At 37.2% G+C, this 12876-nt stretch overlaps 1 protein-coding gene across 13 annotated transcripts in view; it reads left to right on the forward strand.

Moving 5' to 3' along the window:
- Window positions 1-12876, forward strand: part of TANC2 (tetratricopeptide repeat, ankyrin repeat and coiled-coil containing 2) — a 593508-nt gene that overhangs the window by 190730 nt on the left and 389902 nt on the right. For all 13 annotated transcript variants that reach the window (XM_071210733.1, XM_071210734.1, XM_071210737.1 and 10 more), the window contains one exon: window positions 9779-9850. Coding sequence is in view for 8 of the 13 variants with exons in the window: in XM_058284490.1 (XP_058140473.1) it covers window positions 9779-9850 (72 nt within the window). In the remaining 5 variants the exon portion in view is untranslated. The remainder of the gene's footprint in view (window positions 1-9778; window positions 9851-12876) is intronic.

The raw sequence follows: 12876 nt of genomic DNA on the forward strand, positions 1-12876 counted from the left end.
GGAATTTGTCCATTTCATCTAGTTTGTTGGCATACAGTTTCTCAAAATATCCTTTTATAATCCTTTTTATTTCTGTGGGTCAGCTCTAATTCTCCCCTTTCATTTCTGATTGTATTTATTTGAATCATCTCTCTTTTTTTCTTTGGTCTTGCTAGGGGTTTGTCAATTTTATTGATCTTCTCAAAGAATCAGCTTTTGGTTTTGTTTATTTTCTCTCTCTCTCTCTTTTTTTTGGTTGTTCTCAATTCCATTTATTTCTGCTCTAATCTTTATTATTTCTTTCCTTCTGATTGCTTTGGGATTGATTTGCTGTTCTTTTTCTAGTTTCTCTAGTTTTTCAGTTAAATCTTTGAGTTTAGCTCTTTCTTCTTTTTTAATATAGGCATTTAAGGCTATAAATTTCCCTCTTGAGTATGCCTTCACTGTATCCCACAAATTTTGATAAGTTGTGTTCTCTTTTTCATTTGTCTCAATATGTTTACTGATTTCACTTGCAATTTATTCTTTGACCCACTGATTATTTAGGAGAGTGTCGTTCAGCCTCGACATATTTGCAAATTAACTTTTTCCTGTCTATTATTCATTTCCCATTTCATTCCACTATGATCAGAGAAGGTGCTGAATATAATTTCAGTCTTTTTATATTTATTGAGCAGTGCATTGTGTCCTGAAGTGTTCTATCCTGGAGAAAGATCCATGGGCATTTGAGAAGATTGTATAACCCACTGAATTTGGATGCACTGTTCTGTATAGATCTGTTAGGTCTAACTCGTTTATTATATTGTTCAAGTTCTGTGTTTCCTTGTTGATCTTCTGTCTAATTGTTCTATCTAATGATGTGAGTGGAGTGTTGGAGTCTCCAATGATTATTGTAGAGATGTCTGTTTCTCCCTTAAGTTTTGCCAGAGTTTGTCTCATGTATTTTGGGGCTCCCTGGTTACGTGCATAGATATTTATGACTGTTATATCTTCCTGGTGGATTGTCCCTTTTATTACTATGTAATGGCCTTCTGTATCTCATAACTTTTTCCATTTAAAGTCTGTTTTGCCTGATATTAGTATAACCACCCTTGTTCTTTCTTGGTTACTATTTGCATGGAATATCTTTTTCTAACCTTTCACTTTCAGCCCATTTGTACCCCTGGGTCTAAGGTGAGTTTCTTGTAAGCAGCATATGGATGGCTCATGTTTTTTTTTATCAGTTCTGTCAACCTGTATCTTTTGATTGGGGAGTTTAATCCATTCACATTCAGTGATATTACTTTAAATGCACTATTTACTCTCTCCATTTTATTCTTTGGTTTTCGTATGTCATATATTATTTTTGTCTGTCTTTTTACTCTTTTGGATACTCTTTCTGGTATTCTTTCCTTTATGCTCTCCTCTGTGCCTGTCTTTCCTTTTTCTTTCAGGTTCCTAGGCTTCCTTTAATATTTCCTGTAAAGTTGGATTCTTTTTTGCAAACTCTCTTAGTTTCTGTTTGTTTGTGAATATTTTTACTCACCTTCGTATTTGAAGGACAGTTTTGCTGGATAAAGAATTCTCTGCTGGCAGTTTTTCTCTTTTATTTTTTAAAAATTTATTTTATTTATTCCTCTCTCTTCCCCCTCCACCCCAGTTGTCTGTTCTCTGTGTCAGTTCGCTATGTGTTCTTCTGTGTCCTCTTATATTGTTGTATTATTGTCAGCAGCACCAGGAATCTGTGTCTGTCCTTGCTGTGTCATCTTGCTGTATCAGCTCTCCGTGTGTGCAGCCGCCACTCCTGAGCAGCCTGAACTTTCTTTCGCACTGGGCAGCTCTCCTTACGGGGCGTACTCCTTGTGCGTGGGGCTCCCCTATAAGGGGGACACGCCTGCGTGGCATGGCAGTCCTTGCGCACATCAGCACTGCACGTGGGCCAGCTCTACACAGGTCAAAGAGGCCCTGGGTTTGAACCGTGGACCTCCCATATGGTAGATGGACACCACATCTGTTGGGCCAAGTCCGCTTCCCAGTTTTTCTCTTTTAGTATCCCGATTGTATCATTATCACTGTCTTCTTGCCTCCATGGTTTCTGAAGAGAAATCTATGCTAAATATTACTGGACATCCCTTGTATGTTATGGTTTGCTTCTCCCTTCCTGCTCTGAGAATTTTGTTTTTATCTTTGACATTCTGAGTAGTATGTGTCTTGGGGTAGGTCTATTTGGATTTGTTGTGATTGGGGTATGGTGTGCTTCTTGGACATGTAAGTTCATTTCTTTTATCAGAATTGGGAAATTTTCAGCCACTATTTCCTCAGATATTCTTTCTTCCCCTTTTCCCCTCTCTTCTCCTTCTGGAACTCCCATGACACTCATATTGCTGTATTTTGTCTTGTCATTTAACTCTCTGAGTCCCTGGTCAATATTTTCCTTTTTTTTCTCTCTGTCTTCTTTTCTCTCTCTAATTTTAGCTGTTCTGTCTTCAGCATCACTTATTCTTTCTCTGTCATTTAGAGTCTGGTCTTGTATGCCTCAAATGTGTTTTTGATCTCACCTGCTGTGTCTTTCATTCCCATGATCTCTGTTTTCCTGTTTAAGATTTCAAATTCTTCTTTGTTTTTGCTCAGTATCTTCTTGATGTCATATATCTCTTTAAGCTTATTGTCTTTCAACTCATTAATTTGATTTTGGAAATTTGTGCTTATCTCTAGTTCTCTCAAATTTTGCATATCTTCTGGGGCTTTGATATATTCCTTTTCTTGGGCCATGTTTTCTGTTTTCTTAATATGGCTCTTGAGGTTTTGCTGATAATCTAGGCATCTGATTAGGATATAGTTTATTCAGATGCCCAATTTCTTTCTCTTTTCTAGGGATCTAGTGGCAGGAGGCTGTGTGTTACTGGTCGGATTATATTTGTTGCAACACAGGTGGGATCAATGTTATAGAGTGTCCTCTGTGGAGGCTATCAACTTGTAATTCTTGGCTCTTTGATTCTTTGCTCAACTTGAATTGTTAGGATTGTCCTGCTGGTTTCTGAAAACTGGGCATTGTACACAGTAACTGGTTATGGAGTGGCTTCTTAGGGCCTTGGGGAGAGAGGATATAGAGGTGAGAAAAAGCCTTTCCTACTTACTTTTGCTTTTCTTGAGTGCACTTCCTTGGTCTGCCAGCAAATGGCACTCTGGCAGTTCTCAATTCAATGCCTGGTTGGAGTGTATTTGTTGCAACACAGTCAGGATCAATGTGATAGAGCTTCCTGTCTGGAGGCTATCAGCTTTGCAATTCAAACTTTCTCTGAGACAGTTCTCCAGTCTTCTCTGGCAGTCCCCTCCCTTTTCCTTATTCATAAATATTTCTACTCCCCACTGAGTCCTCAGCAATCAGTCCCTGTTAGTAGAGGAGGAGATTTGGGAGGGTTGTTTATCTTTAACCCCTTGCTGGCTTCCAAGGCAAACAATGGTGCAGCCCAACTGGACTGGAAGGGGCCCTGGGACCCAGTAGACCAAATTTTGGGGTCAGAAGCTGAGTCATCCTTAGGCTGTGTCCCTCTCTCTCCCCTTTCCTGGTGATATGGATCCCTGGAACCCTCTTTGTTTGTAGTTGAAGGCCCAGAGGCCGGAGAGTTATAAATTGTCTTTATTGTGGGGGATATGTTTCCAGCAGCAGGAGCTGCTGGTTTCAATGCACAGTTCTGTCCTTACCATTTCCCTGCTTTGTCCCTGTCTCCTCTCAGCAGTGTTCACCCTTTGCCTGGTATCCTAAGCCCGAGAGGATCTTTTTCTAGGCTGTTTCAGCCTGTCCTTTAGCTATTTTTCTGGAGGAGAAGATAGTCCCATGTCTTTCTAGTCTGTCATCTCTCTGGAAGTTCTCCCTTTATTTCTTTAGTCATACTTTCTTTAAATTCTTTGAAATGATTTGGGACAATTGTGTTATCATCACTCATTAATTGCCTTAAATTTGTATCTCTTCAGGAATATTTGGTTTGTTCTTTTGACTGGGCCACCTCTTCCTATTTCTTAGTATGAATTGTAATTTTTTGCTGATGTCTAGACATCTGTATATGTTGGTGAATTTACTCTGATGACCACTTTCTCTCTCGTATGTTTTTTTTTCACAGCTCTTCTTTGATATTTGATTCAATTCATTCTAAGTCTTTAATTTTGCCCTGTTTAAATTTTCAAAATGGGTCCAAGGACTCATTAGTGGGGCAGTTTTTCTCCCTGGGGTTGGATACAGAGAGCGCTGAGAACAGTTTTTGCAATTTTCAGATCGGCCAGCAGATGGTACTCGTCAGCAGACCTTTCCACAGAGGTGTTTCAGTCTTGGCTTTCTTGTGTTCCTGTGTTGAATCTCCAGATCGTAGATTCAAAGCAGCCTCTGCTGATTGAAGTCACTGAAGAAAAGCACCCTGACCTCCCTTCCCTTTTCCCTTGAAACAGGTGACAGGGAGGAAGATGCCTGTTCCTCTCTTAGTTGGCTGCAGTGAGGTAGGGGTTTTATCCCACCTTAATATATTGGAAGTGGGAGAGAGAGCCCTTCCCAGCTGCCATGGGGGCTTGTTTGTTTGTCATTTCGGCTTCTTGGTCTCTGTCACTCACCCTGCTGGAAGTTGTGTAACAATGTCCTGGTCTGCTGACCCCCAAAGCAGGTCCCTCGGAAAGATTTTGGTTGTTTCTCCATTGTTTTCGTGAGAGCATTCAGCTCTGCCTTTTCGTCCATCACCATCTTTCCACAATCCCATGAATAGATTTTTAATGTTTTTTAAAATTCAATTTTTGTTTCAAACCTGAGTATCACATTCAAATTATAGAATGGTACATGAATTGATTTTTCATGAAAATATGGAGTAGTAGTACTCCATAGTTTATGTAGTGTGGCTTTAGACATTGTTTTATTTAGAGTAGGAACTGGAGTATCAAGACTAAATTATATCCTTTGTTGTATTTACATAATCCGCTTTGCTGTATTTGGAGCTAATGAGCCTAAGATGACAGTTTTGATCCCACTAAGAGCTATAAAGCTTTTCCTAGGGGAAAAATCTTCTATAATGCATTGTGCATTTTTAGCCATCTTGCAAAGGTTTTGCTTGGTCACAGGAGGCTTGCGATAAGTTACATGTAATGAAGCTATGGAGTCTTCATTTCTTCAGAATGGTTTTTGGGAGTTCTTACATTTTATTCCCAAAAAAGATCACCTACAGAGAACCAAGAAAAGGGTCTTTGAGCCCATTCTTCCATTAAACTTTAAATGTCTTTTAGAGTAGATTCTAAGATCTCATTTGCAGGACCTTCCACTCATTCTCACTGCCCTTGTCTTACTTAATTCAGGTCATTACTTTTAATGGAGATTGCTTAAATTAGCCTTCTAACTGATCTTTCTACAGCTAGATCAGGGGTCAGCAAACTACTTTCCACAAGCCAAATACAGTCTGCTACCTGTTTTTATTTGGCTCACTAGCTCAGATTTTCTATTTCTAATAGATTTTCTGTTTCTATTTCTAAATGAATGAAGAGAAATTAAAAGAATATTCATATTTTGTGACATGTTAAAGTTATATAAAATTCAAATTTCAATGTCTGTAAATAAAGATTTATTGGAAACAAGCCATGTTCATTTGTTCGTGAGTTGTCTATGGCAGAATTGAGTAGTTGAAACAAAGCAGATCACTAGCAAAACCTAAATTATTTACTCTCTAGCCCTTTGTAAAAAAAAGTTTGCAGACTTCTGCTTTAAGCCAGTGATTTTTAATCCTGACTGCACTTTATTATTTTTTTAAAGATTTATTTATTTCTCTCCCTTCCCCCATTGTCTGCTCTCTGTGTCCATTCGATGTGTGTTCTTCTGTGTCTGCTGGCATTATCCAGCGACACTGGGAAACTGTATCTCTTTTTTGTTGTGTCATCTTGCTGTGTTAGCTCTCCATGTGTGTGGTGCTACTCCTGGGCAGGCTGCGCTTTTTTCATGTGGGGCAGCTCTCCTTGCAGGGCATACTCCTTGCACGTGGGGCACCCCTGTGTGGGGGTGCCCCTGCATGGCACGGCACTCCTTGCTCACAGCAGCGCTGTGCATGGACCAGCTTACCACACAGGTCAGAAGGTCCTGGGGATTGAACCCTGGACCCTCCATATGGCAGATGGACGCTCTTATCAGTTGAGCCACGTCCGCTTCCCCTTGGCTGCACTTTAAAATTACCAGAGGACTTAAAAAGTTAAAAAAATGTCAGTGCCTGGGACCTCATAAGTACCAATGCCTGAGGCCAGCATAGTGGTCTAGACATCAAATTTCATTTAAAATTCTTCAGTAAATCACTCCTGTAGTCTCTCTTTATCCTAATAAATTATTTATACTACTATAAGTATTATCTTTTTAAAATGAAAATTGTTTTAAATAAATGTGTTTTAAATTTAAATTAAAAAAATCTCAATGACAGTGTATGCTGGTTAACAGTGTGCCAGATCACAAGTGAGTTAAAATAATGTTTCTATCTCAGGTGGTTGATATTGCAAGAGTAATTCATATATCAATGTAATGAGCATTGACATTTTCACTAAAAAACAGAAGCTGGGGAAGTGTTGTAAGCAATTAGAAAGCATTAGATTTTCTTATTCCTTTTTGTATTAAGGTAGTCTCTTTCTTAGGATTGCAGTGATTGATTTCACAGAGTAGTGAGAATAGCTGCAGAACGGGGACTTTAGTTACTCAAGAACAGGAAATATATAATTTCAAATCCTAAATTTCTTCCCACTGTGTATAGAATTTCTTAAATAATGGTATCCATTAGTAGGAGCAGTATTATAGGTTAAAGGAGCTGGTGGGGATGTTGAAGCACAAGGGTGGCAAAGAGTTCCAAAATTTGGAATGAGGTACTTCAAATTTATTTTGGTTGTGGCCAGTTTATTTCCAAAATGAGCTCTCTTGGTAGCTTATTTTTGAGTAGAAAGAATAGAAAGAAAGGCCAAATTTGGCTTTGGAAGTATTTTTCTTTAGTGGATGTATTTTTAGATTTTATATTGGAAATAAATTGCAAGATTGGATTTATATTGTAAGACTCAAAAGTCCTCAAAATCTACTTTGTTAGAAAGCTTCTATTCTGTAAAGGAAAAATGCCATAATTACTAAACTGTGCTCTGTGCTCTTTCAACATTTTTTTTTTTTCAGGAATAGAGAAGGAGATGGGAACATAATAATAAATTAAACAACAAATTTTAATAAAGGAAATTTGGGTAGAAGGTACTGTTAGAAAGGTAACAATGTACATTGTGACAAACAGCCCTGGGTTAAAACCCAGTTTCACCTTTACTGGATTGGGTTGCTTTATTCCAGTTGGTTTCACTGTCCTCATCTGTAAAATAGGGCTTTGATAACCTTTTTAAAATGCCTTGTAGATATCACATAGTCAATAATTGTTGGCTGCCTTTCTCTCTGTTTTTAAATATATGCTGAAAAGAACAGAACACTAAATTTTTAATCTTATTCTACTTCACAGGAAAGTAACGTAGAAGAATTCCTGGAGGTGGGTGGGGTGGGTGGAGGGGATTAAAAACTAAAAAGTAACTTTGAATTGGCTCAGTTGCAATATTGATTTTATAAAGAGAATCCATATCTTAATGGAGATGCTTACTTGGGAATTTAAAGTACAGTTAAGAAGGATTGGAAATATGAACATTTCTTTTTTAAAAAAAGCAAAAATAAATTATTTAAATATTAATTTCAGCAGAGACAGATAATATCAGGAATGATAATGCATGGATAGATTTTTATTTAGACTCCCTCCCATCATATCAAAGGAAAAATTCTTACATCTGTATTTTAACTTATATCTTTTGTCAACATGTATATTTTTTATTCAAATATAGTAACTTTTCAGCAGAATCAAAACAATATTTAAACTGATTTGTATTAAAGTGTTTGCACACTAGGACAAAAATTGTGGCAACTATCACTTTGTCTTTTCATGTAGTCATCTATTTTAAGAATTTGACTAGTTAAATTATTTCTAGATAATCTATATGAAGCCAGGGAAGTTTTGGATTCCTCTAGGTTCTGGGCTATGTTGCATAACAGAATTTAAGTACACGCCAGTTTAATTAGGCCAGTGTTGGAGAAAATACGGCTCTTACTGGAACATGGAGACTGATTGACCATCAGCAAAGAATTTATTTATTGAGAAGCTCTCACAGTGGAGGGGGTCTGAAGAACAGACTTCAGTCCCCCCCGGCCAGCATAGTGGGGGTCTGAAGAGAGACTTCAACCCACCGGGCGGGACTTGAATTTATACAGAACTTTCCTAGGTGGGGAAATGATAATTAGGGGAAGGAGAGTTGAGGGTCCCAGTGAGGTAGTGGGAGGGGGTTGAGGGAGTCTTTGGCTTCTTGGAATGCTGCAGTAGCAGATGTTTCTTTTCATCTGTAGGGTTTTAAGAGGGTTTGTAAATAGTGAAGGTTTCTGTCTAATCTCCCTCTGATATGCAGGTAGAGGTAGTAAAGATTTCCATCTCCCTCTGATATGCAGATAATGAAGATCTCTCTCTCCCTTTACTCCTGTCTCTACGGGGTTCCTTTGTTTAACCTGTGGGAAAGTGCCACACGGGGGAGGGGGTTTACCTTTTTCCTAATGCATATCAGGGGAAACTGGGGTATGGCTTGTTATTTATCACAAACCTCTAACGGCCAGTAAAAACAATTTGTTGAGAAATGGGGGAAAGAACAGAGCTTGCTGATAAATGGGAGAGAAGGGCTGAAATATGCAGAGAACTTTGATGTGGGCTCCTCTAGGCAGAGGGGAGAGATTTGGCTTGTATGGTTACCTTTTAAGCTGTTACTTGCTAAAGTTCAGGGAGGGGCCCCACTGGTTTACTGTTCTGGTTAATTACCCCTCACCTCTGTTCCTCAGGGGGCCCAGTTATGAGGCTCCTTGAGGATATCGGGTCTTTTCCTTGACCCCATAAGATCACTTTCCAAATATGGTTCTCCTGGGGTCTTCTTCCAGTAGCCTCCTCAGTGGTGGTCTTTCCCTCAGGGGTTTTCCAGGTGGGGTTCCAGGGCCATATGTTTTGTGGCGGTATTTTTTCTGCCAGGCCTTAAACTTATCTTCCCTTTTCCTAAACTAGCCTCCCTCATATAGGTTTTAGAGTATTTTCCAGCTGTGGTCACACTGGATTTTAGAGTTATGACTGTTTCTTGCCTAACTGTATACTATTTTATATTGTCACTATATATTTGGAATTGATTGAATGCTAGCTACTGTAATTGCTAACTTAACAGTCTTTATAAGGTGACATCTTTTGATTTTTAACTTACAAAGCATGTAAATGTAATTTTTATTACGGTAAAACATACAGTCCTAGGGATTATTTGACACATGTAGACAAAGAAGCAGCTGTAATTTATTTAGGTTTTAGATAGGGCTTCTAAATTGGAATTTCATGAATGACCTTCAAAGTTGGTAACATTCCTTCATTGTATACAAAGTGCAATGTGTGTGTGTGTGTGTGTGTGTAAGGTGGATAAAGAAGAACACCTTCACTTTTTAAAGAGCATTGGCTGAGACTATAAACCATCCCCATTAAAGTAGAGGCAAGAACCATTGGTTTATTTAGGAAAATCTTCAAATATTTTAGAGATTGAGATGATAAGGAAAAAAAACAAATGATTGATACAGTAGGACATGTTGGATGCTTTCATCTGTTAGTTGGGGGGGGGGCTATAAAACCATATTTACTTTTGATTGCCATTTTTAAAAGATATAAATGGCACCAGAATAGTCATTACATCAATCTTATTATCTATTTGCTTATGCCTTTTTTTTTAAATGCAGATGGAGGAAGCGAGGAACCACCGGATCGAAGACAGTCAAGTGTAGACTCTCGCCAAAGCCGCTCTGGGCAAGGTAAGTTTGCATCAAATTTATTATTAAATTAAAAGAAAAAAGATGCCAAATATTCCTTTCTAGTACTTAATCTGGGTTTTTCTCTGGATCTAGTTTAGATATTTTCGTTTCTCATTTATGGTTTAAAGTTCTATATTTATTAAAGATACTAGAAAATAAAAAATTTTAAATGATCTTAAGGTTGAAGTAACTTTGGCGTGTTATGATGTATGTCTGGATATCATCTTCAGAATGTAATCAAAAGTTAATTTTCAACAATATACTTACCTTGGTTGGAGTATCACCATACTGGTTTTTTTGGTTTCCTCAATACAATATTTTTTTTCTTAACTCTCTCTCTCTCTCAAAAATATGGCATCTGTTTAAATTGTGGTTTTATTTTAGGAACTTATTTTCTTTTTCTATTTAAAAATCATCAACATAGACTTCTGATCAGGTTTTTGAAATGACAGCTTCAAAACTATATAAAAACATTCAGAGTCAACGAAATCTTCCAAAAGCCCTTTCTTTACTAACCTATTAAATATTTCATGCACCTACGTGTGCATTCCTGTTTTCTTTATAACAGATATCCTCTTCATATTTATTTTGCTTATTTTCTCTGTCCAGCATTAGACATGAGAATGAATGTTCCATTATGGCAGAGGTTTTTGTCTCTTTTGTTTACTGCTATATTCCCAGGGCCAAGAATAAGTGTCTGATATATAGTTGTCATTAAATAAACATTGTTGAATTGATTAAGTGGTCTGTAAAAGAATAAGCATTGAGAACCTAAATTAATAAAATATAAAATTGATGGATTACTAAGTTTCAGGCAGTCATAATTAATTTTGGATTTTAGAATGTTTTTACTTACACATAAAACAAAGCCTTCTATAATTGTGAGTTAAAATGAATGAGAAAACATTATTAGGAATAAAGAGATGGGATGAACATGCACTTCTACTTTTGTTCTTTTCAGAAACTCACTATGGGGGACTGGGAGAGGAGACAACAGCAACAGAATTTTAGAATTTAGAGAGTATATGAATAATTAAGAACTGACTCCCAAACTCAATAGCAGAGAAAATTAAGAAAATATCTGACTTACCCTTCAGAAGCTTCAAAAAGCTCAAGCATGACAGTGTCTGGAAGTGGAGGTGAAAGGAGAATTGGTTGAAAGTCCCTCGAAGAAGCTATTGTTTTTCCCCAGGCTACCGCCTCAAAACTGGCTAACTAGTTAGCTGGACAAGGGCCCAACTCCCTAGCTCTAATCTCTGCAAAAGCCCAGATATTATTCTTTGGAGAGAGGAAAAACAAAGACTTTTTATACTAGAAAACATGGTTATTGATGAGGGCAGGGGTTCTCTACTGGAAACAGGAGAATTGGTCCCTAGCTCTCTTTATTCTCTTAGGCTTCCAGGTTGCTAGCACTTAGGCCTTTATATTCTAGGCAGGAGGTTGGAAAAGTTTTTTTGGGAATATTTAACTAAAAAGAAAAACACAAATATAGTTATCAAATTCTTTCAGTAAACAGCCCAGTTAGATCACTCCGTGGTGAAGCTCACAGTTGATAAGCCCCACTCATGTATCAGAGTTTCCAAACAACATTTTGGTCTTCTATTCTCAAATATTGAGCAGTTAACAAAGCTTTACTGATATTTGAGCATGTATGAAATGTATGAAAGGTAGAAATTAAAGAGAATAAAACAATTTGGATATAGAAATTTTGCAGAGGAAAATAAAAGAAACATTAATATGCTCAGAAATAAGACAAAATAAAACCGCATAATAAAAGAAGGAAGTATTATAAAAGTATAATACTCTGGTATTTTTAAAAGGCTCTTAAACATTAAAATTCTGTTAACAGAAATCAAAAATTCAATAGAAGTATTAGAAATTCACATTGAAAGAATTGCTGAGCAAGTAGAGCAAAAGGATAAGGATATAGAAAACAAGCTGGGAGTGTCAATAAACTTCCAGGCCAGGAATTTCAATATTTGAAGTAGTTTTCAGAAGAAAGAATAGAGAAAATGGAGAAGAAATAGTTAATGAAATGATTGAAGGGAATTTTCTCAAACTAAAGAGCTTGAGTTTCCTGATTGAAAGGGCTCACTGAGTGTTCAGCACAGTGGATGAAAAACAGACAAAAATTAAGTCACATTGTGATAAAATTTCAAATCACTGGGACCAAACAATATCTTCCATGCCTCCAGAGAGGAGAAAAAAACTTGTGATATATAAAGTAATAGGAATTCACTGGTTTTTGACTTCTCAGTGGTAGTAATCAAACTGAATGGGAAATGGATCACTGTCAAGATTCAGAAGGAAAATAATTTCAATCCTAGAATTCCATAGTATTCAAACTATTAATCTAATTTCAGAATAAAATCAAGATACTTTAAGACACTTAAGTTCTCAAAAATTTTTTTTGCCTGCCTTGTATCCTTTCTCAGGAATCTGGTTGGAGGATAGATGATCATCAAAATGAGAAAGTCAGCCAAATAAAAGAAAGAAATGGATTATGGGAATTAGGAAATTTAATAAAGGATAAAGGTAAAGAAATCTCCAGGATGACAATGAAAAGATAGGGATAGAGGACAACCAGTTCATACTGGAATAGGTTAGAAGGCTCTTGAAAAGTCTTCTTCAGGAAAATGAAATGGAAACCTGATACATTTATTTCTCTTTAGAAAAGTTTTAGACATCTGGAAAAAGGGTTCAGGGTTGAATTTCTGTTAATATAAAAATGATAAGCAAAAACAAAATAAAAAATACAAAAAACCCCACAAAAACCCATGAGAGTTCTAAACTCCAGGGAAAACAAAAATGTTTAGAAAAGGAAATGTGTATTAGTCTGTCAAAGGGCTGCTGATACAAAGTACCAGAAAATGTGTTGGCTTTTATAACAGGGGAACAGGTCCATTCCCCTCAGAGAAGTGGGGTGGTGACCTAACTCTTCCCAACCACAAAGGAATGTTCCCCACCCTCTCTGTAGCTTGGGGTGGCCAAACTCTCCCTGAACAACAGGCTGGAACACCCACCCT

Source organism: Dasypus novemcinctus, chromosome 21 (assembly GCF_030445035.2).
Source record: "Dasypus novemcinctus isolate mDasNov1 chromosome 21, mDasNov1.1.hap2, whole genome shotgun sequence".
Taxonomy (NCBI): Eukaryota; Metazoa; Chordata; class Mammalia; order Cingulata; family Dasypodidae; genus Dasypus; species Dasypus novemcinctus.